We start from the raw sequence: 27,355 nt of genomic DNA on the forward strand, positions 1-27,355 counted from the left end.
GCAAAATTTATTAAAGATTTATATAAATTGCAAATAAGCAAAACAGCGCACTGGGCTGCCGGGGAGACCCCTGCTCCACACACGGCCAGCAAAGCAGTGGGCAAAACCAGTATTCTTTATACTATTGTCAGTTCCCTTCCCATAGTCACTTGTTATCCTTCTATTGGATACGAGTTCGCAAGCCTGGTTCTGGTTGGTTCTTTTGCAAGCTCGCTTTTAGTTGCCAGGTACTTTCCTTTCCATAGTTTTAGGTAATTTTTAGTCCTTGAGGCCTACTGTGTGAGTCTCTTTCAGATGTCCATCTTGGATACTTTTTATCATCTTCGTTCTTGACCCTTTGATCCTTGTCCGTTCCTTCGTTACTTTAAGCTACACTTTTAGTCAATATACAAAAGACTTATTCAGTAAGGCATAACAACTTGTTTTGTCAGCTTAGAAGCTGCAGCTGCAGGACTATCAGTTTATAGTACTGACAGATTAATTGCCCATTCTGTAACTTACAGTCCACAGGCCTTAACAGAACCTTGATTACAATTATATATATATATATAAATATAACATGCAATAAAAAGAGTAAATTACTACAACTATTACTACCACTAATTTGACGAGTAAATTATGTTACAACAACTAATCTATTACACATTGGACCAGTGTTACTTAGAACATGTGACTTACCTCTTGATGCAAATAAGCAACTTGTGCTTGCTCCTCTTGCAGACAAAAGCTTCTGCTCCAACATCCACTTAAAAGTAGAAAAGTACTCAACAATAACTGCTTTTCAAATTACAAGTTAGACCAAAAGGAAACAGTTTTCCAAGAGTGAAGTGTTTGCACATATATTCATAAATGTTCAACACATTGTCCCATCAAGACGCAACTTCTAACTAATTGCTAGAAACTTGTACCTGCCTCTCTGAAGTTACTTGTTGATTTAGTCTCTTGCTTATCAGATAATTAGTGACTTAATTAGTTTTTAAACAAAGCTCAGGTAAGGAAAAAATTGATCCACAGCTAAAATGTCTTTTCTTTTTTTAACTTCCCTTTCTCAATATTTAATGCCTGGTAATTTCCCTAACAATATCAATACCTTTTTCTTTCTTTCTTGGTGGGAGCTATAGTAGCTATTCCTTAAACAGAGCGTCTTAAACAGAGTTTAACATTTAGGATATGTTTGTAATTCATGAAACTATGTAATACTACAAACTGCAGTACAAAAAATATTGTGTGAGCTTCATTGTATAAAGATTTTAGTTTTAGAGTATTACTTAAAGCTGCACAAGTTTTCTCCTCTTTTTGAAAAATAATGTCCTTGTTAACATCCTCTTAAACCCATGGCAGGAGTAAGAAGATTCAGATAAAAATGCATGTAAATCTACATCATTGCCAAGAGAGTGGTTGACAATGCTGCAACTGCCTGGCACCAGCACTCAGGAAGTCATGACTGTTTCTGCCACCAGTCTTTTTTCATATACAGTCTACTTAATTCTAAGAAGGGTGAATTGAAGACTAGCAATAATGCATCTCTGGGTGTTTCTCTCACTATCCTTGTCTCCAAACTAACACTCTGAAATGGTTACTCTGATCCTCTATCAGCACTTCCTCTGCTCCCCCGCTGACAAAGCGTCATAATGCAAAAACCAACCTCCAACCTGTGAGGAGGGGCTCTGTTCTGCCAGCTCTGTTCTAACTGCCCGACTTCTCAATTAAACTGCTTTAAGGTACAGAGTGTCAAAACTAAGAAATCAGGTTGCTCTGATTACTCACTCAAATTGTTCCTTGGTTTGAGAATCTAATTGATGTCTCGTGCCCATGTGCATCAAGTAAAATAAGTAATAATCCAAAATGCCTCTATGGGAGGCTTCTCTCTGTTTGGAGAAATCTTGGCACAAAGCAAAATGGGTTTGCTACTCTTAAGTTGTGGTTTATGGCACACAGAGCAGGGGAAAATTGGCTGAGGAAGTCACCTTCTTGAAAGTCTTTATGAACTTTGACAGTGTGTGACTATAAATATTATTCTTGGTTATTTTAAACAGAATTTTATGGTTCTTTTATATTTTAGTCATGCAAAGAAGTATACAGCTTTTACTGTATGATTGTTTAGGAGATTTTTGGTAAAGAAGAAAATAATGATCGAGATCTTTCCTTTTTTATGTATAATTGTATAATGTTTTGCACTTTGTTCATTCTGAATTTTGTTTATCTACATTAAATAACAGCAGTATACACCAGTTAGAGGCATACAAACTACTCACTCTTTTTTTTTTCTAATTAGGGGGTTTTTTTCACTACATCTTAATAAAAAATCATATTTTGGTGTGGATCACATTTTATTTAACACATACAGTCCATTATATTTTGTAATGAATCAAGTGTGACAGTATACACTGCCTTTCTTCAATACCGTTGTTTGAACACACAAGCTTTGCTTGTTTTTTTACGTCAGACACTGAAAAATTGCTTTTCTGTATGAAATATGTTTGGTTTTTTTCCAGATTGTCACAAACTACTCCACTTTTCAAGAATACTCAAACAAGCCCAATGTACACACAGTTCCTGACCACGTTGCTGGAAGAACTGCATTTCAAAAATGAAGATTTGGAAAGTTTAACAAGAATATTTAGAATGGACTGACGACTTGAATGGTCAGTCAATTTTAAGCTACTTTGTGTGTCATAAAACCAAGGCAGTTAACACTGGTTTTTATTTTCAGCATTTTGTAAGTATGCACAGTAACTACAGATTGTATCAGCCAGAGTAGAAAATGTGTGAAGCACATTTTAAAGTAAAGAAATATATATGGTATGGAAATGAGTGTCATCATTTTGTCACTTACAGTAAATGCCAGCTGCTTACTTATCACATTAATCTTTTGATAATATATAGTGGTTTACTGCAATTTTGAGAGGAATTTTTACTACCCCAATTTTTAAAAAAAAAAATAAATTCCGTATGGCTACAACGGCCAAGGCTCAGCAGGGTTTTTTTAATTATTACAATTAAATTGTTTTGTTCAGTCTTTGTGATATAAAATGGAGTCGAGAGATATGTATTTTTTTTCTTAATGTTGAGACCGCATTGCATTCTGGGAAGGCCAAGAAATTTAGAGCAAATACCTTATTTATTTTGATCATATTAAATTGATTCAATGAAAACAGAGTTATAATATTAATTAGTGTATTAACATTACTGATCTCAATCCTTTGTTCCCCACAGAATAACATGATCATCTTAACATCTCCTACCACCTGAAATAGTTGCACAGAGAATAAAAGAATATCTTCAATTGTTGGAACTTTTTTAAAATGAAAAATATAGTTTAGTATGAATTGTACTACTTGCACTTCTGCTTTTTCATTTCCTTGCTATGGGTAAGAATTTTGAAGTCTTGTGGAAAAGCTGCCTATAACATCAGTTGTTCAAGGTATGCACGAAGACAAGTTACCATGTGGATCATCTGAAAACTGTGTGTTTAAAAGCAGTAGAAAGGAATTTGGATTTGTTTTTTTCTTAGTTTGGAAACTTTCAGTTTGTCTACAGGAATTAGGGAAAGAGGGGGAGGGGAAGAATATTAGCCTGGAGTGTTAAGATCAGTGCTGCTGACATTTTTCCGGTTGCCCCAATGCATGGAGCAGTAACTGTAAGAATGACTGTGACAGTACATAAAGATGTCTGAGTTATAGCCTGTTTCTCTTGCTGCTTCTGACAAAAGGAGTGGTCTTTGAACTTATGTAAAAGTTATTTTTAAACAGACTCTGTTAATAATTTTGACTTGAACATATATTTTAATAACTAAAATTTTTGGCTTTCAGTAGTCATTTAATTTGAAAGAGTCATGTTGTTTAGACTGAGTGTCTTTGGGCTTGTTTCTGGCACTAACTGATTATAAATTGCAATTTAAAACTAATCCACTAGTGATTCTTAATGATTCCATAATATGGTTTACTGCATCGTTCTCAGTTCATGGGACACTGTCCTTTGAGAGACTTGAAGGTTGTAACTGACAGTGCTTAGTCTGCAGCAAATGCCAGCACTAGTTAAGGCTGAAGCAAGACTTACCAGGGCTGCTGCGCAGCGACTCCATTTGAAAAAACAAAGTTTATTCCTTTGTTTTGTTTCTGTAATTGGACATCATAAGGGAACTCTCCACTTAATTAGTTTATTGATGTGTTGTTCCTTCATACGTTCAGAATAAATGCAAAGAAGGCCATGCAGCTTTTCCCTGGAAGCTTCATTGTGCAGTACACTTTATTTAGGAGATGCTTGACTTTTCCTAACTTACCTTGTAATGGGAAGTTATGTTCAGTATACGTTGTAAAAGCAACAATTTAGAATGTGCATAACCTTTAATGCAGAGTTACAGCTACACATTTTTCTAAGTATGCAACAGGAAAAAATTGCCCATTGCAATCAGAGCATGTCTGATATAAAATTCGTAAGAGTTACTGGATAGAAGGTACATCGGTTTTGGGCCATGATGGAAAAAGTTTACTTGCTACATATGGAAAGAAGGGTCAAAACCTCACCAAAAGATAAACTTCTGTAGAAGACTGACTAATAGGTATGATACTCTGAGCAGAACTTAATTAATTAATTAATTAAGTTAATTAACTTGATTTTTATATCTATTTGCTTCTGATTTTAGAAGTTAAATATATTTCTATTTTTAGCTAGTACTTCCCTGTGGATGAGCAAGCCATTGTCCTGTTCCATGCGCATTTACCTTGGGGCACAAAGATTACCTCACAACAGTTTTGTTATACTGAGTGTACCTAGAAGGCATTACAAATATATCAGGAATATGACTGTGTTTTATTACGTTCGATGGCTCACACTTGGAAAGTTTTTACACTTCCTGTCAGTTTAGTGGTGTGATTTTTTTTTTTTTTTTAGTTATTTTTAGGCTTGGTCTTCAGCACCTACTGTGTAGGAAATGTACGATCTTGTAATAAGAATGAATAGGTTGCAGGCTCAAAGACCTCTTTATCAGGGTTCAGTGTAGCTGCTTTTAGTGTCTTTCTCAGCAGCTCAAAAAAGTAAGCTTTCAGAATTTTTGTCTCTCTCCTTCAGCTCCTGTGTGGTAAGCTCCCCCATTCTTTTCCTTGCCCTAAGAGAACAGAATAACCTTTATCCTTCCATGAGGCCAGAAAAAAGACTTCTGTAGAATGCTGGAAATGCCCTGAAGAAATATTCTTCACTTACCTTTAATGATTTTATCTCCCTTAGACATGAGTAACACACATATAAATAAATGGAGACAGTATGCATGTATACACCCATTACTAGGGAGAAAGGCTGTAGACTCATCTAAAAAGGATCTTTCATACTGTCAGCCTTAACTGGTATGTAAAGATGACAACTGAAGTACCAAAAATTAAGTTAATTTATGTAATTTTCTTATGAGCATGTTTTGTAACAGCTTAACTGCATAGAAATGTTCAAATCCAGACATCATTTTTGGCTTAAAGCTAATTTCTGTCACAACTATCTGTCCTTTAAGAGATGTCACTCTTTCTTAACTCGGTTTTGGTGTCGCTCCCCCACTTCTCATTCTGCTTCTGTTTGCAGGCAGATTGTTGCCTTGTGGCCTTGTTGCTGTGCTTACTGTCTTTCCTTCTCTGTGAGCTGAGCGGATGAGGGCAGATGACACTCAGGTCAGTGGTGGTTTCAGCCTTGTCTCATACACACTAAATTTTTGTGACTGACTTGTGAGCTGCTGAGACCAGCTTGTGTAGGGACATTATGGATCTGGGCCTTAGGGTAGATGGGGCATAAGCAGGGCAAATATAGTGTGATGTTTCTTTAATAGGGGAAAACCAGACTTCTACAGTGATTTTTTTTTCCTGATGTATATAATGGATTAAGTAAAGAACAGAAGAACAGTTTAGTTTAAAGCTTGAAGCAGAGCCTGCTTCCTGCTGTTGCAGTTTCTCCGCATCAAAGGAGGAATGTGTGACACAAACCCTGCCTAGCACAGGTATGGATTTCTTACCAAGTTTTCTGTAGTAATGAAGTAATCTCAGAAAGAGAACAACCACGTATACAGAGAAAGTCACATTTTTTCAGTGTTATTCAAAGCAGTCTTTATGCTGTCCAAAGAGGCTGGCAAAAAGGCATTTGTGTCTATTTTCACACCAAAGTTCAGTTCACAGTCCTGTAAATACTCTCAGTGTAAGCACTGCCCTCTGTAATACTAAACTTCCTAGTGCAGAACCCTTCACTGCTGCTGTTTTTGTTCTTTGTGCCCATTGACCATGCTTGCTGATTTTTATTGGGTTTTGGAGAGCCAGAGAATTCAGAGTGGTCCATTTGATAGTCACCATTTCGGGAAAGTAGGAAAGTCATAAGGTAACCTGTAAATTATCAGAGATTATGCTGCATCTGTCTAAAGTTGGCAAATGTTATGCTTATATATGGTAATACAAAATTCTACATTAAAACCAGAAAAGAGCTTGATTTATTTCATTGAAGAGTATCAAAACAAAAATGTGCCTTAGTAAATCTAGAGCAGCATAACTGACAGGGCTGTGCTGCTGTCTAAACCCAGAACTGGAAAGTTAGATCTACCCTGTCTTTTAAAGAGTGATGCAGGGAGTGACAAGGAGCATGGTACATGTATGAGATACATCTGGGGCCTCAAAGGCTTTGTCCACATTACACATAGAAGAGTCACCTGTATTTTCACTCTTCAGTCTCAGTGAGTAGCTTAAAAGTGAGACATCTGTTGTGGTTTTAGGGAGAAATAACGGTTCTGTGAATCTTGATGTTCCATGTAATACCCTTCTTCCCCTAATTTGAGAGAACCTGGACTCTACAAAATGCAAGAGGGAATGAACAGCTCAGCTGGACATGAAGTCTGAACTGACCTTTTAACTGCTGGAGAAAAAAAGGACTAACACATCAGAGAGAAGAAAAAGGAAGAGAGAAGGGGAAAGCAGTATTCACACCTTCTAAATTTAGGCATCCAACCTTAGGTACCTGCCTGTCTTAATTTACTTCAGAGAGAACCAATGCTCTTAAATTTAGGGTCTACAAATCTTACCTTAGTGCAGGGTATGAAGTGGGTGGTGGTAATACCTCTGTCCCTTAGTCCCTAGTGGGGGAAAGAAAGCAGAAAAGTCAACTCAGAATGTCAACCATAGTAGACTGGTTCTCCCTGGAATAATTTGTAATAGTTTATGAAACTTAGACCCTAAGTTTCTAAGCAATCTGATCCTATTGTTCACTTTGATGGCTACTATTTCTAATAGAATTTTTCTTAACCCCTAAGAGTTAAACCCAAAAGAATTAAATTGAGTGGCACTGTTTAGGGGAAAAAATAATGCCCATATGTTGAAATTACATCCAGGAGGTTACATTCAAGTTCTGCAATTTGCCTCTAAGCTTTCCATACTTACTGTTTATTTTTGCAATTGCGTACGAACACACAGTGCTGTGGGTGGGGTTTAGATTGATCTGACTGGGGCAGCAGGTAATGCTGAACTGTCATTTCCAGTGAGCATTAAATATTGAAAACACAGAATCAGCTTCTCTTTTTGGCAAGTCCTAAGTTTCCATTAGCAGCAGATGGTATACAAGGCAGGGTTAGGCATCTACCTATAAAGACCTCTTGTTTCTCAACTGCACATCTCTACCACCTGACAGCCAGTCGTGCTGTGATTAGAGTCAGAGGAAGTGGGTGTGCCTTCCATTAGCAAAGGCAGAAAGTAATATTGCTGAACACTTTTCCTCTTGAGAGCTTTCTTTTTGTGACTATTCATCTTAGAACCACTTCTCTGCACAGAGCGTGGAATGCTTTGGGAGATGCTTGAAAGATGCTGCAGAACAGGAACTGTGGCATTTGTGGTGCTAAACGGGATTTGGTGAGGTGGGGGCAGGGAGGAGCTGGAAACCCATATCTTCAGGCAGCACTCATTTGAACACTGGTTTAAAAAAGCAAGTGAAAGCAGATCAGCCACTGAGGCAATGTAAGGACATGTGTGATTAAATGTTAGTCATTCCCCCTTAGTTGCTTGCAGCTGTAGAGTAGAGCAAGGTGCAAGCTGGAGTTCTAAAAAAAATATACTGACTTTGCTACCGGAACTGAATGTGTAGACTAAAGTCCTAGACTTAGGAAGGCTAATCAATCAGAACAGTGCAGTGGCCCCTGTACACTGCAGATGTCCTCCTGTTTGTTGGCTTTACTGTGCTATCCTGCAGTTACCCCAAGACAAGAGCTCTAAGGAGGCCCTCTCCAAGAACAGGCTAGAGCTGACACACAGGTGATCCCAAGGCAGTCTCCTCTTGCCACTCTGCAGAATCCCACCTTGGAAGGCCCCGGGATGATTTGGTAGCCTGTACTTTAAAGGCAAAGTCTTCGGTACGTTTTTGCACGCTGTGATTACCTGTGGGAGCTGCTTGCAAAGATCAGAGCGCAGAGCCTGTGGGGCTACTGACTGCTACATCCTGCACCACTGCAAGCCAGATCAATGCCATCTCTGCCAATTTTGAGCCTCTTAAATTTTATGGTGTATGTAACTGCACTGAACACTTAGTGGGACAGCAGCAGCTTCCTGGGAGTCCTACAATTTGGTTAGAATTAGTCATCACTACAGAGAGTTTGAAGGACTTTGGATTCTGCTTTAATAAGCAGCAAACATTTAGATCAGGATTTACATCATAAATCTTGCTTTTTTGTTCTACTCAAACAGGAGTGTCTACAAATCAGGTTAATATAATTTAACAGTACAGTAGTTAAGTAACAAAAAGGATCATAATTGGTAGTATTATCTAAGAAGCCAGAACAACCCTGCTTACAGCTGTCAGCTAAGATCTGACTCATGTAAGGTATTTTATAGCAACCATATGTTAGGCACGTCTATCTCACCTATTATGCAAAAAAATGATAACGTTTCCTAATCAGGATTTGCCACTGAGCAGGATTTTCCATAAACATCTTAGTATTGCAAGTGCTATCCACAGTCAGGGGAAAACCTTTTGCAGACACTTCTGATTTGTTAATTTAATAAATAGAATAAATGCTTACAAATCTGTGGCTAGTACTGATTCAGCAAGGCTGGCTGTAGTTCGAGTTACAGGTGCGTTACTTTGGCAGTTGAAATGTTAAAATATCACTTTAGCACAGAATTCCTGAAGGTGACTACTAGCTTTTTTGCACTTCTTATGCAAGAAGTGCAAACTCCTGGGTGTTTCAAATTGAAGACATGGTCTCAAAGCATGTGATACATGAGAAATACTTCACTGAGACCAATATTAATTTGGTATAGTATCTTTACCTGCATAGACAGAAGAGGGAGGGTGATTTCATATCAGTATACAAGAGCAAGATTAAAAAATGTTTGAAAATATTACAGTCTTTTGATAACAATGCAGGTGGTTAAGCTAGAATAGTAATTGCACTTTAACAAAGGCATACACTGTTGCAAACCCCACTGGCTGTTGATTTTTGGGCAAGTTTTAGATCCAGTTCACTTTTACACAGAAACCTGCCTAAGCCTACACCCCTCTGCAGTCTGACTACTTCTTGCACAAATATTGGTTATATGTCCATCAGCCTTAACTATTCCCAAGCGATCTTAAGGAATAATATGGGGGATGAAGCTGCTGTCCCAACACTTCCCTCTGTTCTCAAAAGGGCAGTAGTTTTACTGCTTAGAAACTCTGATTGATTTAAAAGCTTTTTTGAATACATTCTTCTTTTTCTGAACTGTGGGCTGTCACTAAATTAAAAAAAAAAAAGCAAAGTAGGTATTTTTGCTGCTTAAGATCTTTGGCTTGTTATAAAATTTCACAACTAGAAATGTAGTTAAAGTGTTTCCTTATTAAGATAATTTTTCCAGAGAGTTTTCAAAAATAAGTAATTTTACATTAGCCCTCTACAGCTCTAGGTCAAAAACATGTCATCTCTGCTAACTAGTCATTTCTAAGATCCTCCCAACTCTGCTCTTTTGTTCACTGAACATCTGATGCTTCTTGTTATTCTTCTATAACCACAGATGTGCCCTCTTCAAAAAACTCACAATCTCACAACGCTAAACTGACAAGTTGAGTGTCAAACCACACACCCCAAGCAGCAGAAGAAAAACAGAATCCCACTTGAAGGAAAACAAATCACACAAATTGTTTCCAAAGAATGAATCTGAAACATTTCAAACTGTGCCCAGGCATTGTTTCCTAAGAATGTAAATGCCATTTTTATTCTCACTTACTGTATAATCAGAGGCTGCTCTCAGAAGGAAGAGATAATTTTGAACAACTTTTTATTTCCTTGTTAAGGTGAGTTTTATCTCTTTGAGCTGAACTGGAGCCTTGCTATGGGACCAAGATGGGTCTCCTTTTTGCCGAAAAGCAGCAGGGCCGTTGCTGTGCTGGCTGAGTTACACAGCAGGGTAGGTGAGGCCGCTTCCCCGGGAACGTGCAGTTTGTGTGCCACGGAGCCGCTGTGCACCGGAGCCCTGTGTGGTGCTGGCTGAGAGCAGCCGAGAGCTGGACAGGACTGAGCAGAGCTCCCTCTGCCTGAGCAGCCACCTCTCAGCTCTAGCGGGTCCCTGGTGACAGAAGGTTCTTTGGGCAGAGTGAAGAGATTTGTCAAGTCTCTGCAGCCAGGCTATAGCAGGACCCACAGCTCTTTCAGCTGTAGTGCCTCTCTGCAAGCCATCCCTCCTCCCACTGCAAGGGCTGATGTGGGAAAAGATTACAATGCTGTAGTGCTAAGGTGCCAAATATGTATGATTTGGCTTGGCAATAATTCTATAACTTACCTGAAAGGCCTTATGATACTATCCTGCAAAGAATGACATGTAAAGGCAGTAGGAGGGGTCATTATCATGCTGAAAAAATACTCAAGACCAGCTAGCTGGTTTCCTAATTAAACTATCAAGCACAGTTCACACTTATGCTGTCTCCTTCTCTCTATGGTTCAAAATTTGTCACAGCATTAAAAAACCCCAGTTAAAATATAAAAAGCATAGCTACAAATGTGTATCTAGCTGCCTTGAAGGCTCTCTGTCAATATGTAACTGTAAGATATTGCTGTTGTTTAGGCTTCACTGAAAAACTTTTTTTTAATCTGATGATTCAAAGGTGAAACATTGACCTTCAGTTTTGGTACTTGACTGATGATCTTCTGTAAAGATCTGTGTAGGAGTAATGCTGAATTCTGGGTTACATCATTTATATATCAAGAGTTTGAGTCAAAAGTTGGATTTCTCTTTTTCCTAGTTCATTTCTATCTGATGGCCTTGAATATAAGAGATGATGCCTGAAGCAAAGGTGATAAAGTCACCAGTGCAAAGAAGCAGGGGGTGGGAGGGGGGTGGGGAGGGACACAACAGCATAGATACATATCTTCACATCCTTATTTCCTTTACAAAGGGAGGAAGGAAGTTCCCTGCAGGTTAGCCAGAGAGTATCCGCTCTTACAGTCTAAGAGGTAGCAAAGTACAATTTCCAGGAGCTGCAGGCTTTCAAAAATATTGAATTCAGTATTTCACAGATAATACTCCATAAAGTGTTTTCTATACCTAGGGCTCCTGAAAAACTTCTACTAAAAATTCACAACTGAGTGTACAGCCAGACTTACAGACACTCACCCCACCATTTCATATCTCTACTCCGTTTCTGTCCCATCTTCCAAATCCTTCTTGTTCTTCCCATCCCTGTGCCTGGCTATTCCTTTCCACTCTACCCCTTCCCTAACTCCAACAGCTAGCACTCATCTTCCTACCTGCTCCCTGTGTGCCCTTATAAAGATCCCACCCAACAGTCAGCTTCCACAGCAGCAGACCCCTGGGCTTCCCACCCCTCCCGCTGGCTCCCTGCACCACAGGAAGGGTCAGCACTGCCAGTGAGGGCCTTGAGTCTCCCACCCTCCTGTCCACATAGGGAGCTGCCGCAGGGAATCTGCTGCAGGGCTCATTTTTTCAGCACAGGATGGCAAATGGGCAATCTCTGCCCTTGCTCCTCAGAAGTGACTCACACGTGTCCTTGGTTTGGGCCCATGAACACAGGTGACCTCTCAACAGCTGGGATGGCACTGCCCCGGGGCCAAGTGGATTGTGCAGGCAAAAGTACTCATATAAGGATTCTTAAAACAGCATCTTTAGGTTATTATGAAGGTTGTCTCTAAAACAGATATGACTCACCCAACAGCTACAGCAGTGCTCCTGCGCAGAGATGAATAAGAATTTTTATGCAACTTCTTTAATCAGAAGAGGCCTGCTTGGTTGAAAATGAAACCTTTGCAGGAAAATGTTGGTTTTGATTAATTTCTCAACTTGAAAAAGTGTCCAAATTGTCAGTGTGTATCACTTCAGCATTTCTAAACACACAGAAAGGGGGAAAAAGAAAAAATTAAGAAAATTAAGTTTCAAGTCACTTTTCATTTTAAGATGGGTTAAATTTCATTATATGATCAACTGGAGTCCAGCCATTTTAACACACTTTACACCATGATTTTTTTATTTGCAAAAATTTACATTTTCACTTGTCTTCCCAAATTGTTTGTTGTAGATTACACTATGTAAATACTCAAATGTATTTTTCCTTAGTAGAAGTAAAGTATTTATTTTTAAAACTAATTTGAGGAGGAGCCATAACAGCTTTGTTCGGAATTTCCTGCTATGTAATAGTAGCCCTTGTATCTCTATAGACTTTTACCTGTCAAAGCCATTACCTTTCATAATGCAACCTCAGGGAAGATTTTATTGCTGAAAAAAAATATCCATTCCTACTTTTAACTAACTGTTGTAAGAAATTGTTTAGTTTCAGAACTTTGACCAGGATTAAAAATTCACCACTGAAAATGGATCAAACTAATCAGTGGTTTCAGAGGATCATGCTTCTTTTTATTTGCTGACTTTTTGACTGAGCTAATAGTCTTCTTATGGCATATTTACATTTATTGAGGTGAGCTCTTTACCTGTTGAGGACACCTTTAAGATGATTATCAATTAGTCATTTGATCATCAATTTCAAAGCATTTTCCAAAGATACTAAAGCCCTTCTCACAGAAAAAGAAAGTGAAAGGGGAGTGGCGTGACTCATCTGGGCACATGGACTATATCAGATGCAGAGCCAGAAATAAACTGAGCTTCTGGTACCCACACTCGTGGCCAGGGCACTAACATGGCTTTTACCAAAACTGATAGCAGGCATCCCACCATTTTGCAAAGGAACATCCCTTTCTGGTGGAACATGCATTTGCAATTCAAAATATATTTGCTTGGGTTTTGGCAATACATACTGTAATGCCTCCCTTACTCTTGCCAAACCCTACCCAGAGCAGGAAGAAAAATAAAAATGCATTGAATATATTTTTCTGTATCAGTTCCTTTGTCTTGATGTTGCTGATACTGTAAACTTGGCTCCACTACAAGCAGAAATGTTACAGTTGAACTCAGTGAGATTTTCATAAGTAATCACGACCAGATTTGGGTCATATCTGTAGATATACTCACTGCAACCTTTAGACTCAGTTTTGAATGTGGTTAAGTGTGTTGAGGCCAAGCACTGTAAAATAAAGAGACTAAAAGCAGACCGTTTGCTCTGGCCTCAAGTGTGAATGCTGAGCTCTTTGAGGAATCTGAGCCACTTCATCTATCTTCTTGTCCCTTTATAACCGTCCTGCCCGTTGAAGAAGACAAGATGAGGCTACAGACGTAAGGGCAGCTGATGGTTGGGACAGAGCTGCATGGAAGATGTTTGGAGAGCACAAGACAGGAGCACTGTGGGGATGGAGGTTTTGCTATCCTCTAGCTCAGTGCTGCTCATTAAGGCCACCAACAGTAAACTCATGGGGTTAGGCCAGGGGCTTTAAACTGCCCTCAGGGAGAAGATAATGTAGCCAGTCTGGTAAAATGGCTATATCAGAAAGAAAGCAGGATGGACTAGAGCAATTAATAATACTTTATAAGAGTCTTGCAAAACCAGAGTATGTTTCAAAGCAGCAATGAACTTCAGGTAAAAGATGAAAGAGGGTATGAGAGACAGTCCAAGGAAGCCTAAGCCAAGTGGTTAACTACTACTACAACAACCCAATAGTTCTGGGTTAATTTGGGATGATTAAGGAAGAAAAAAGTGCTTGGGGGTTGGGCATGGGTGGGAGCTGTTGTTACAAACTAGTAAGATTGCAAATCTTGGCTGACTCTGAGCAAAGATTGTAAGTATTAGTTCATAGTTCTAGATGGGTTGGTTTGGGTTGGTTATTGGAGGTGGTTTTTTTTTTAAATCCAGGCCATCCATGTAGAGGCACTTTTTATTCAGTGAATTGCATCAGCACAACAGTCAAGGTACATACAGTATGTGGCAGCTTTTGCTGACCTTGCCAGTTTAGAGCCCATGACTAGCTCTTGTTCAGAGAGGGGGGTAAGGAAGTGCCAGCACCAGGTGCCATGTGGAAACTTAAGCAGCATGAGCTTAGGAGGAGAGAAAACACAGCAGAGGTTTAGGGAAGAGAAGAAGAATGAGAACAAAGGTTTGACACAGAAGGGAGCAGCAGATGAGCTCACAGGAGGAGAAAGGGGTGCAGGGAAGAAGCTGTGATGCTAAAAATCTGTGACAGTAGAATGGGCAGAGAACATTAGAGGATGTGGAGCCATAGGGTAATAAGGAGAGTAGGTCAGTGTTATAGGGTGATCTGAATCGCATAGTCACAAAATGTGTTTTAATACAACCAGATGCAATAGAACCACCTGGGAGAAAAGAAAGCAAGCTCCTGGGATGAGAATCTGCCTCTGAAAGCAATGATGGATATAGGGTGTGAAGTCAGCCTAGACAGCTAAATGCTCAGCACAAAAGTGTAATTATCTTTTTAGCATCTGCATCTGTGTATCAATGTTTTGTTGCATGTATTCCTGTACAGATGTTTCTTTAAGTACAGTACTAATTATAAACAGAAGAACCACCACAAAATCTGCACAGGCGTCACAGACTTGTGAAACCATTGCAGACCCAAACCATGGTGCAGATGGTGAAATGGTCTTGTGTGGGAGTTAACTATTTCCACATTAACGTTATTCAATCACAGTGGCCCATTTTCACATAGCTTGCTGAACTTCAGAAGGTTTGCACAAAGGTTAAGGTTTGACATTTTGAGACGGAGTATCTTAGTCCTCTATCCTCTAGTGAGAACTACAATAAATAATCAATAATAGAAGAGAAACACACACTCTTACTGCCTCCCTTTCCAGGGTGGAAGCACTGAAAACATGCTTTTTTGACACAAATGCCTATTCTGAGGTTTTCATTACCAGGATTTCCAGTAAAATAGCCATAGGCAAGAAAGCACTTAATCTGACTGTTACATTAGGCTTCCTGAAACCACATGTAAGTGGAATTGTGAGTGCAGGCATAAGAAAATGTCCTTAAACTTTTGATGGACAAACAGAATTACATTTCTGTCAATATGTAAGGTTGTAATGAGGTTCTACATAAAGGATAGCATTTAGCGTTTTAGGGGTTTTTTTTGTAACCAGTGTGATTTCTGTTAGTTTATGCAAAGCACGCCTCTAAGAATGAAACAGATTGAGACAGGGCATAACGTCTTGTCACAGCAGCATAATTCATGACTGCATTCAGAAATCACTTCTCTCTTTAGATTTAGGTATTAGTTCAGAGATTACTTCTAGAAAGCAGTATTATCTCTTAATCACTCTGTTCTACATATATGTTTAGCTAATTTATTACTGCTGCACATCTGTTATTTCTGCAGTACCGGATAGATACAGCACAACATTTTCAGTGTTACTGCCATCATAGAGCACTGTATCTGTAGGGGTTTGCCCTTCTTGATCAGAACCCACCCCTCTCACCCTGGTACTTGCTGTTTTGAGGCTGTGAGAGGAGGAGGAGAACCCTGGAAGCAGCCTACCTGCTCTCACTTTTGTCTCCTGGATGCAATGACCAACTTAAGGGAATTTAGCTGCAGAGTCCTTGAAAGTCTCCACCAAACATGTATGAATTGTGGGTTCACAGCTTGCAGTAGGAGTTGCAGGTTGGACAGAGGTAAAACTCCAGTACTAAAACAAAGATCTTTGCTACAGGATGGACCTCAATGTCCTGGAGCAATTAAAAGAGCAGCAGAGGTACCAAACTGTTACCCATCACCAACTTGGCAGGATTCAAAAGTTCTCTGGTCTGTGTGCCAGTCTCAAGTCAGAAGCTGAAGCCACTTGCACACTGATTCCCTGGTCACTGAGAGTCACTGCTTTGCTCTACAAACCCAGCAGTGTCATCCAGACAGCACTCACAGGCATGCAGGTACAAACATGATGTAGAGGGAATTGGCAGGGTCATTAAGTAAAGTCCATACGCCCTTGTGTCCCCAGGTATAGGTCCCATTTCCCTGTCACACACCTTCAGGTGAAGAAACAAAGTGCCCATTTCAGAACAGCAGCTTGAGAGGGATGAACTCTTTCAGGTGCTTTTCCCCCCTTGGGACAAAGCAGTTCTGCAGGTACCCTGCAAATAGGAGTGTGGAGAGAGGGGAAGAATTCCCACCCAACGTACCACGAGAGGGAACTGCAGCTTCATAAAGAGGAGGGCACAGAGCCAGAGAGGCATTTTCCCAAGAGTTCATTTTCAAAGATTGCTGAAACACAGTGGCTGCCTGTAAACCCAAGCAAACAGCAACATAACGGGTCAAGCACTGACATAAGAGAGTTCAACCTGCTTTGGTAATCTGACAGTTACAGGCAAATGAGAACGGGGACCATAACAGCAACTCTTAAGCAACTTTTAAACACAGTGTTTCCTATGGTCACAACACAGAGCAATCCCAGGAACAAGTTCTCTTAGCACATAATGACTGATAAGTCACCCAAAAGACAAAAACCCCAGCACTCTTTTTAAATGCAAAAAAAGATTTTAAAAAAAAAAAGTAATTTGAAATAAATACCTTCTACGAAAGAGGAGAAGACTTGTCAAACCCTCCTGTGTGCATTCTGCTAGTTGGACCAACCCACAACCCAAACCACAGAGCATTCAGGCAGGGTCTAATCGCACTGCAAGGAGGCTCCTGTCACACAGTAACCTCCCCTCTCCATTAAGGTTGGGTTCTGACCAGGAATGGTTGCATCCTTCACTCTGGTTTCTGGGGATTTACTGTTTTGTTACAGCATTGGATGTGCCACTTCCAGTTTAATGCACTGAATTTCAGGCTGACTCCAATCATGTGCGCAGCTACTGAGCACAAGTTCTTTCCCCAGGAAGGTTTAAGAGTAGCCCTTAGTGTCATGTTAGTCCCCTGCCTTGAGGAAGAGCAGAGTGAAAAACAAATGCTGCCATAAGCACAAACCCAAAATGTGCTGAGCCACGCAGAACTGCAGTGGAAGTACTGGAGATAAGAGTAACACCCACTGACCTGGTATTTCCAATAGTCAGCAGTGACCAGGAAACAACCGTTTTCCCCCAGAAGATGGACTGTTGCTGAGTTTAGCCTGCAGAGACACCCTGGCAGCACCAGTGAGACTCTTGTTATATAGGTTAGATGCAGTCCACACAATATTGATTGAGTTACAGAGCTACAAACAGGTTCAGTTCAGTTTAGAGCACAGACCACTCAGATTTACCCTAAATACAGCAGATTAGATATAGGTCATCCTACAGTCAGGTTCCTGCTCTTTGACTTCAGTTAGAATAAGACAAATCTGTCACATGTGAGTCAGCTTCTAAATGCTCTTGGCATGATGGGAGTTTGCATTTATACAGAACTATGTAAATACCAAAAAAGAAACTAAAGATTTGACCTTTGTTTACCCAAGTGAGTCTCAATTGAAAAGGCATGTCAGATTTTAATAGCATTTCTAGGATTGATTCAGCTCTGACAGGCCAATTTCCACAAATCGACTGCAAGTACAACATATCTGTACTCAGCAGGAAGCCTACGCAGAGACTGCAGTGGCATCAGGAACCCACAAGTTACACAAAATAAACACTTTGGTGCAAAAGTCTGAACCAGGAGCAAAGCCAACATGACAGAATGCACTGATTTATTCACCACCTTCTCTCCAGCAAGGAGCCCTCTCCTGCAAACATCTCTACCACATCTGGGTGTCCCAGGGGAATGCCCACCGGGTTGGAGAAGGTGCACGAGCAGTGCCAGTCCTCTGACAGCACCATCGATGAGTGCACCCTGCGTGCACAAGCTCATGGGAACCAGTCATCAGGGGGGCCACTGAAACTAGCACTAGCACCGTCAGCACGGGACCAGCACTGGCAGAGATGCCCTGTCGCAAGGCTCTGTGTCCCTTTGCTCACATGTAAGCCCAAGACAAATCCTCAACAAGGGCACTTTTACCTTTAGTCACAACTTCATGACCATCTTTTTAATACCTTGGGCAAATATTGACTCGGATCCAACAGACTGAAAATATTTGTTTTGCACCAGATGCAGAGCGTGTGTATCTTTGAAACATTAGCTAGAGGAGTGATTTGGGAAAATAAAAATTCTAGGTGGATGTGTTTACTTTGCAAGGTTGTTGGTGTTGAGCTCAGATCCCAGAAGTGTGTGTGAAGGTTTCCACCACAGGCAGAGAGCCAGCTGTGAGCACCGCGATGCAGAGGCAGCAAAGCTGTGTGCACACACGTGCATTCTGCCTCTGCACTCACCACATGACAGAGGGAGGGCTGGGGATCACTGGTGAGGACGTTAACGGGTCCATACACTCCCGCTCTGAAGAGACCTGAAAAGGTCTGTGAGGTATAGAAGAAATTACTGAACTTATCACTTCAAGACACATCCTCCAAAGTTCTTGGCATCTAATGTCGGGGCTGCTTTTTGCAAGAACTTGAGCATCGTTTCCCTGGCTCCCAGCTGACATCAGCTTTTGGAAATGATCACACTGTTTCAAGGGAAGGGAAGGTAAATGCCTACTCCTCTCCCTTTTCTCTTGTCCCATCTAACCAGAAAGAGTTCCAGTAAAAAGCACATATCTAAAGCACATATCTATGCAGGGAAACAGCCTTTGTTAGGAGGCTGAAAGCAACAGAGAGGTAGTTTGAGTGGTTTAAGTTGCTTCAGTTTTCAGTTCTTAGGACCCTCCCTGCCCCAAGTGCCAATTCCCCATATGGAGGTATCTCCATATCCCCAGTTCCCCAATATCCCACTCTCTCCTACTAAATATTATCAGTCAGGTGCAGCTTTGGCAGTTGCAGAGCTTGCTTATGGAAACTGGAAAAGAGAGGGAAAACAATACAGGAACTGAAGGAATAGCACTTCAGCACCATTCAGTAATCTATGGATATTCCTTCTGTCCAATATTTTCATTTTGGGAGTTAATTAATTTGGGGGGCCTTTCAGAAGGAACAGGAGTGTGAAAAGAGGTTCTTTTCTGCATTTACCAAATAAGCATAGAAGAAAAAAACTACAGAATTTTGTTCAGTATGTTTGCAGGAAGAGTCCTAGTGAAATATTTGTTTGCTGGGCAACTCAGTGCCAAACTCAATAGTTAGAAGTTTGTATAGAACAGAATTATTCCTTGGAAACACTGGACTGGAAATTCATAGCAATGCTTTTTGATGTCTCTTAAAATAATCATCTTTGAGTCTGCAGCACATCCCAGGCAGCATTTGAGAAGTACAAGAGTAACATTTTGCTGAGTCTTTTTTCACAAGTGAATCTTTTCATCAGATAGACAACAACACCTGACACCTGGGGCTCTCATGCCCTCTGAACAGTCAACAGATTTTGCCCAGAGCAACAAAAATTAGCAAGCCACACACTGATCCACACATACACCTACCTCTAATGCACTGCCTCCTGCCCCACTGGAAATTCAGGGGTATTGGAGTTTTCCTGGTCATGAAGGACCCCTACAGCAGCCAAGACATCCTTTCTTACCTGCAGGGTCTCTGTGAATCTCTGCAGGAAACTAGCCCTGAAAGCTTTACTCAGACACTAAGCTTGCATTAAAATCAATCTAATAACATTTGGGAGCTGTGGGAACATTGCACCTCTCTGAAGGGGAGTTATAGGTTGGTTTCAACGTGATGGTCAGTTAAACCAGCACTAGAAAAGAGATCAAATTTCTGGCCATATGTTTCCTTGAAATATTCCCTTCTGCCATAAGTTCATTACCAGAGGCCAAGACACTTCACAGTAACGTACCACAGGTTCAAGGACTAAGGTTATTTTACAGGAACCCTAGAAAGACACTTTTCTGTACTCATGTTAATGTAGTTAAGCTCAAGCCTCAGTGTCACAGCAGCCAGCATGCAGAACCTCCTAATGCAGTTGTAAATCTAGAAAGGCATTTTTGAGGTTTCACCCTGCCAAGGAAACTCTGTAGATATGTTACAGTCAACATGTCTCATACCTGGAGGTTTCTGAGCCATCATCCCCACCATCAATGCTATGCACACTCCCTCCCCAGCTAATTCTTGACAGTCCAGCACACTCTTAGCTCTGTGTGTCCAAGTGAGTTCAGCCTAGGTTTCCTTCCTCAGGATCGCAGCATGTATTTAAGTACTCCATCTCCCAAGTCATATTCAGGTTATATTCCCCCTTCAAGGTGTTTGAGGCATTCCTGTGGAGGAATCAAATCACTCCAGCACCACCTCATGAATCCTTAGCCTGACCTTTCTGCCTACAGCTGCCCAGTGCCTGGACATGCCAGAGGCATTTGCTGTACAGGTTTTCTCTCAAGTATTGTGGTGGAGTTTCCTCCACCTCTTTGTCAACAACTGTTACAACATACAACCAAGCACCACCGTTAGCAAGATGTGCAATTACCCTATTTGAAATTTCTCTTTCAAGTTTATAGGACTGCAAACACACAATGAGTCCCTAGTAGGTCTCTGTATGCTGTTAAACAGAATCTCCCCTGGCCCATGTCTTCCTCATACTGATGGCATCTTCCCTGTTCCCCCTACTCCTCTGCCCTGACCAGCCTTTACACAAAGGGGCATTTTAGTTTGGTTTTGTCCTACAGAAGTGAATTTCAGTTCTCAGGGCATCGTAAAAAGTTGTTAAGTCAATTCTCAGTCACACGAACATGGCTTTGTACAGAGCTAACAATAAAAAGGATCTGTGCAAAGCCCGTTTACTGACAGATGAGGAATTAGGGCCGTTTCACACTTTTTAAGTTGACAAAATATTTTGTTATGCTATGAAGAACATGAAGCCTTCTGGAAGCATGGTTGGGCAGCTGCAGTGTCAGTGTGATCAGAAATTATGTCATATCCCCTGGTTACTATGGGCTGTGCTAAATGGGCACTTTAGCTTCCTTAGCCCCTAAACCTGATTTCAGTCACCACTCTTTATTGTCAATAAACATAAGAGCACCCCTTTGGAGTAAAGAGATTGAAGTAATAGGAAACATAGGCACAGGCCACATGTGTGTCAGGCCAGGAGTAGGGCTGCATGGTCACAGGCCTGTTCTTGCCATGCACTGGCCTGTCTGGTAGCCCACATATAGGAGCCAGCTCTTAGCAAGGTTGTCTGCCACCAACTCTCACATAGATGTGACAACCCTCTGTCACAGCGGGGGGGGGACAGGGAAAACACAAGTCACTGAATCATCCCATAGCAGCAGCAGAGAACAGGCACAGCAATCCCTGCAGCCCAGCTGGAGAAAGATGAGAAGCAGCTTTTTGGGTAGAAAGTGAGGCCCGGTATTTGTTGGCTTCTATGCCATTCAGGAAAATAAAGTGCAAGGAAACAATTTTTTGGTGGTGGATTTTTTACCTTTTCCCCCCCCTGCTTCAGCACTGCCAGGCCACTCTTGTCAAGAGGCAGTGGCACCACTGTAGAAGATTGATTCACCCACCAGTACTTGTGCTCTCAGGGACCTTCACTGATTGTCAGCTGAATTCCCACCATATAGCTAACCAGGAGCAGGACTGGAAAGAGGGCAGTAACATTTACCTAGGAGACTCTCACTACCAGCACCAACAGGCACCCTTGCTGTAACACATGCTGCACATCTGGTTGTGCTGCTTAACTGTAGCATTTCCCCTGATTAGGTTGAACAGCGGCAGAACCCAACCCAGCCGGTGCAGTTGTCCTTTTGTGTTACTCTTTACTATGTGGGACCCTCAGGATCCAACACCCTTCCTGGGTGAGAACCATATCTCCTTATGCTTGTGTTTTACATAGAGCATTTTGGCTCTCCACGCACTACTGAAGTCTAAAACACCAGGGTCCTTAACCTTGCCAGAGCATCAGTACAAAGGCAGCAGTAGCCTTCTCCAACATGCAAAGGTTCACAGAAAAAATTACTCAAACAAGATTTAAGCAACCGAACATGCAGAGGAACAAAACAGACATCCAAATGGCAAGTGGAAAGAGCCACAGTTAAAAAACAAACCACAGCAGTCTCAAAAGAGAGAAGTAACAGTCAAATATCTCCCCTTCTGAAATTAATTGGTGCCCAGCAGTTTGAGGCACTTCACACTTAAGCAGGCATGTGCTCTTCCATGGCCCCATGTCTGGCTGGAGTCCTGCTGTGAGCGGTGTGAAAGGTTTCAGACAAAGGAATTCAGAATTTAGGGAAGAGCAAGATAGGACACAGCTTACCCCACTTGCATAAAACCCCTTCCTTCCAGAAATGCAACCGTTCTTTTCCATCCTGCAAGGGTCTGTGATGCAACTTGGGCTGGGGAAACTGGGACGGAAGCACCCACTGGAACATCGCCCCCCTTGCCTGGAATGAAGGGAGAGGTGGCAAACAGCCTCACCACCTCAAGTGGCCACAGAAATCAATCCGAAGATTGCCAAACCCCTATAGGAAACAGCAGCAGTGAGCCCTGCCAGAGCCAGGCCTGGCTGACAAATGGGCAGGGGGAGAGCGAGGCTGCCCAGCCCAGTGGAGGAGCTCACAAGCAAAACACCTCAGCCATGGTGGAAACGTCACACAGGAGGGAGAGGGACACTCTTCTCAATTGCCATTAATGTTAATTTAGGCTACTGAAAACACAAATAATTCCAAAACCAACTGACAGCAGATATATAGAGTACACACTAAAGGTCAGGCACAAAGCCCAGCACAAGCACACAGGAAGACCCAGCTCTCAGAGCTCAAGGCGACAGCACCCTGACTCACACTCACTATTACTCAGTGCAAGCAAGAGCATCCTGGTCCAGCGGGTCTGAACTCGCTGGCTGCAGGTTTGCAATAAAAGATGTCTTCACCCACAACCATTATTCCTGCATGGCTCAGACAGTTGAACAGCTACATAATGAGCATCAAGACCATTTTTCACCCCTTCCCTTTTTGGGAGCTGGTCTCACCCTCCTGCCTGCCTATCCATACTGCTGTGTTTCAGAGAGGCAAAAGGCAACAGGAGAAGCAGACCTGACCATTTGTGAAATTGGGAATTTAGAGTGTAAGTTAATTGCTAGAAGCAGCCCCTGGAAGCAATTTAGACCACGTAAATGTCTATTCTCTTCTGGCTTACCACATAATGAAATACAATTAATTTGTTGTGGCTCTTAACTGCAATACACAACTTTCCTATATGAAACACTGAAAACATATTTTTACCTCTTTTCTTTTTAGATAAGTGTATTCTTTTGAACTCTGGGACTTAGTTTCCTGTCTCTTGCTTGCATTGATTTTCCCCTTTGAACTCACCCGTTGAGCCTATCAGTGAGTTTTGGGAATGTATTATTCATAGGGGAAAAAAAAAAAGAAAGTGTAAAACATAAGTTTTGTGTCATACTGGCCTGTCTATCACCTCAGAGGATTACAGTTTCCCTTTAATGCCAGCTGGCTCTATTACAGTAACTACATAAATGGAATATCTTGGCCATTTTAAACACCTGCTGTGCTGCACTCCTGCCCAGCCACCTCTGACATGCATGCCAAGGAGGGAGCTGGCAGCACAAGCCAGCAGCTGAGGTGCTTTTTGGGCTGCTTGAGCAGAGGACCCCAGCATTGCAGCATGAAATGCTGCCAGTGCCTTGGCAAGCTGGGCCTGGGCAAGCTGGGGTGGATGTACCCCATGCATGGTAGTATCCAGCTGGCTGGCAGATCCCACGTGTGTCAGAAAGTTGGCTGGATGGTTTTAAAGAAGAAAATCTTTTCAATAGCTGTTATATTATTTTCTTTCTAGGTTAGTCTTATTCAGTATTCTTTTATGACATCTCTACTAAAAAAAACCCAAAAACATGCAGATGAGAAGCAGCACGTTGGAACAAGCAAATAAAAGTGGTTTGCTTTCATCTGATTTAAAAGATTTATCACATGCTCCAGGTTAATCCGTTAGGCAACATTATTCCAACAAGGTGTGGCCAGCACTTTTATAATGTATGAAACACTACTTTCAGATTTATGTGCTCTCTCTCTTTATAGTCCATATGTTGTGGATATCACAAACTCGTGTGACAGACTCTGGAAATTTTCTGACACTCCTGTATTGGTTTTTTGTTTTGTTTTCTTTCCCCAGTAGGGAAGTCAAAGACACAACTAGATACCAATATCCAATGTACATTCAGATCTCTCTGCAGCTTCAGATGCACAAATATCTTTTCAAATCTGATTCCATCATTTTACACACCTTATAATGCATTACAGATGTTTTCATGCCTTAAATCTATTTAGAGTGCTTTATTACTCGGAGGAAAAAAACCTGGAAACTTCCACTATCCTACTGACAATTAAAAAAAAATTACCCTTGGCATTCTCAGCAGCCACTTCCACTGCAGGTGAAAACAGACATACAGGATGTGGCTTGGCAATGGAGTGAGGTCGAGGATTCAGCAGAGAAAATCTCTGGAATTTTGACTCTGAGCAAGCATCTAATAAGGTCTCTGCTAGAGAAGCACTCCATTGACTTACATGGATATTTCAGTGCTTTTCTAAATCACAATTCACCCAAAGGACAGTTTCACTATTAAGTTTAGAGTAGAACCCAAATCTTATATAGTAAAGGCAAAATCCATTCCTGATGTGAACTGGGGTAATGCTGAAGATGAATTTGACACAACTGACCTGTTTGGTTTTTCTCTCTTAAGGATGGAAAATGCAGAGACTTAAGGAGCACACCTTTGTCAACGTGCAAGAGCAGCACAGCTTGCAAATAGAGTTGCATGAGTCTTGCAATCTTTCACCCAGGGCTTATTCTAAAAACCTCTTCCTCCCCCCCATCAGCTGTAACAAAAGTTTTGCTTGAGGAAGGAGCAAGACCCAGAAGAGCTGCTCTCTCACTTGTGTTGCAATATCCAATCTGAGTGTTACTATCAGCTTTTGAAAACTGACTATATAGAAAACACAGATGATGTTTGCATATTTTAATTTTAAACATCTCTGCTTGACATAAGGATGGAACCTAATAAGTTGCTTTGTTTCTGCCTCATGAATTAATTCACCTTGCCAACTGATTTGGATAAAGCATTTTGATTCCAACTACTAAATTTGTTTTCCGGGCAGGCAAAACAACTTTTGGAAGCAAAGTAACAAGTTCATTAGCTTGCCAGGAGAAGTACTTTTATAATATCTTTAAGGAATAGATCTTTTCTTTTTATAACCCACTTGTTCCACCCATGTCTTTTACATCAATCAGATAAATTCACCTTGTTTTTCAATGCCCTGAATTCTGATAGCTCTGCACACTTGATAGGTAATTTAATCATTGTTGGCGTGGATGAACACAAGCTCAAATTAGCTTCTGAAAGGCTTAGTCGCCCTGTAGATAGCTCTGCCTTTCCACTTTTATGCAGGAACTGAGCTTCGCCAACTGGTTAGCTAGAGGTGTCATTAAAAATTTACAGAAAGAAACAAAGGTGTGCTCCAGCATCTCTCCTTACCCTTTCTACTGTTACTCTGGCAAACAAAAGGTATGGAACCTGCTTCATGAATGTAATGTAATATGCATAATGCATTTTTAATGGCACGCAGTAATAACATTGAGAGAGATATTTCCAATCTTCAGACTTGCACTGCAGCCTCTCAGTAGCCTGTTCTGATTCTCCCCAGATAAATCTTCTTTTTTTCATTTCAATTCCCCACCTTAAAGCTATGTCTTTTCTCCACAGGCAGCTGCATCTTCCCTAAGCCAGCAGCTGGCACTCCTGCAAGAGGGGCTGGGGAGGTGGGAACACCTTCCCATGCAGCCACACATGGACATTTGGGGGCAGTTTGGGCCTGAGCAGCAGCCCAGCACTGGTCCCCTGAGACACACCAGTGAACTGCAACACGCTCTGGCAGGAGACACACTTGAACCCATAAAAACACCTGAGTTTCTTCCCATAAAAAACATTCTCACCACCTGGGCTGTGTCCACACTGCCTCCCCGGCTGCCTGCCCCAGACAGCAGGGCAGCACGAGGCTCAAACCACACTAGTAGCCCTGTTGGAAATGGGACACTCCAGGGGAACAGGCACACGATGCTACTGTCATCGTAAAGGCAAATGCCAGCAACTGAGCCTGCTCAGGGTCTGCTGGAGTGAGGCCTGCTCAGAGGGAGGGAGGAAAGCTGTGCCCGGCAGGAAAGGCCCTCCTGAGGGCAGAGGGGCTGGCACCCAAGCCACCCAATGCCCAGAACCCCTGGCCAGCACTCAACTCCATCCACACCACCCCTTTTCCTGTAAAATAAATACTGAGCATAACCCTAGGACACCCCAAGCCTACCTGTGCCACTTGATGAGCCACTCCTTGGAGCCTCCCCTGGCCCGGGCAGGGCCCAGGACATCACAGGTCCTCCCCATCAACACTTAGTGTCCTACACTGACCTTCTGCATTAATTAATCCAGCATAATGGGCCTCATGTGTGGTCATCAGAGCACCTGGCACCTTCTGTGGTGCCTGTGCCACAGCCTCTCTCACTCACTGCTGGGCTGTTCAGTAAGAGCTCGGTGTGTGGGCAGCCCTGCCTGGCAGCGAAGCCCTGCCCAAGTGGGTTCGCCCTGTGGGGATTCGCTTCAGCCATAGCCTGCGATGGCGACCTGTGGGGAAGCAGCTGAGGTTCTCAGGGGTGGCAGAAAGCAGAAACACAGAGGGACCTGGGTGCCACCATGGCAGGCAGAGCGCCACGGCCCTCGGGTGGGAAGGGTGCCGCAGGGCTGGGCCAGCCCAGCAGGGCACAGGAGCCTCTGCTCACTGGGTTTATCCAACATAAAAGTACAAAGCTGAAAACAAGAGTATATACCCATGTGGGCACAAGATTACATGCACATATAAAAGCCCAGGCTGCCATGCTGCACTCTGCTGGGAAAAGGACAAGGGAGCCCCTCCATCCTCCTGCTGCTTCTCTTTTGTATGGGCTGCAACTGCCAGATGGAGACTGCCCTGCTGACAAGGCAGGCAGGCAAAAGGCAATGCTCTGAGTCCCAACAGGCTTAAGTATAAATGATGCACCTGCTGCTCAGGTGTCCCTGCAAACTCCCAGGCACAGACATTTAATCTTGTGGGGGGACATT

General features: G+C 42.0%; 1 protein-coding gene and 1 long non-coding RNA gene across 6 annotated transcripts in view; one reads left to right on the forward strand and one right to left on the reverse strand.

The window, feature by feature from the left end:
- The window catches only part of RPAP2 (RNA polymerase II associated protein 2), a 34,279-nt gene extending 30,481 nt beyond the window's left edge, over positions 1-3,798 (forward strand). For all 5 annotated transcript variants that reach the window (XM_017835000.1, XM_017835002.1, XM_017834999.1 and 2 more), the window contains 2 exons: positions 2,496-2,645; positions 3,217-3,798. In XM_017835000.1, coding sequence (XP_017690489.1) covers positions 2,496-2,634 — 139 coding nt within the window. In that variant the 3' untranslated portion in view covers positions 2,635-2,645; positions 3,217-3,798. The remainder of the gene's footprint in view (positions 1-2,495; positions 2,646-3,216) is intronic.
- On the reverse strand, positions 1-26,841 carry LOC108507252. The gene is made up of 5 exons (XR_001878057.1): positions 26,568-26,841; positions 12,144-12,319; positions 7,043-7,093; positions 679-745; positions 1-374 (listed from the first exon to the last, which is right to left on the reverse strand). It is a non-coding gene; the product is annotated as an uncharacterized LOC108507252 (long non-coding RNA).
- Positions 26,842-27,355: the final 514 nt, after the last annotated feature.

This window comes from Lepidothrix coronata, unplaced genomic scaffold (genome assembly GCF_001604755.1).
Source record: "Lepidothrix coronata isolate B3197 unplaced genomic scaffold, Lepidothrix_coronata-1.0 Scaffold247, whole genome shotgun sequence".
NCBI classification, from domain to species: domain Eukaryota; kingdom Metazoa; phylum Chordata; class Aves; order Passeriformes; family Pipridae; genus Lepidothrix; species Lepidothrix coronata.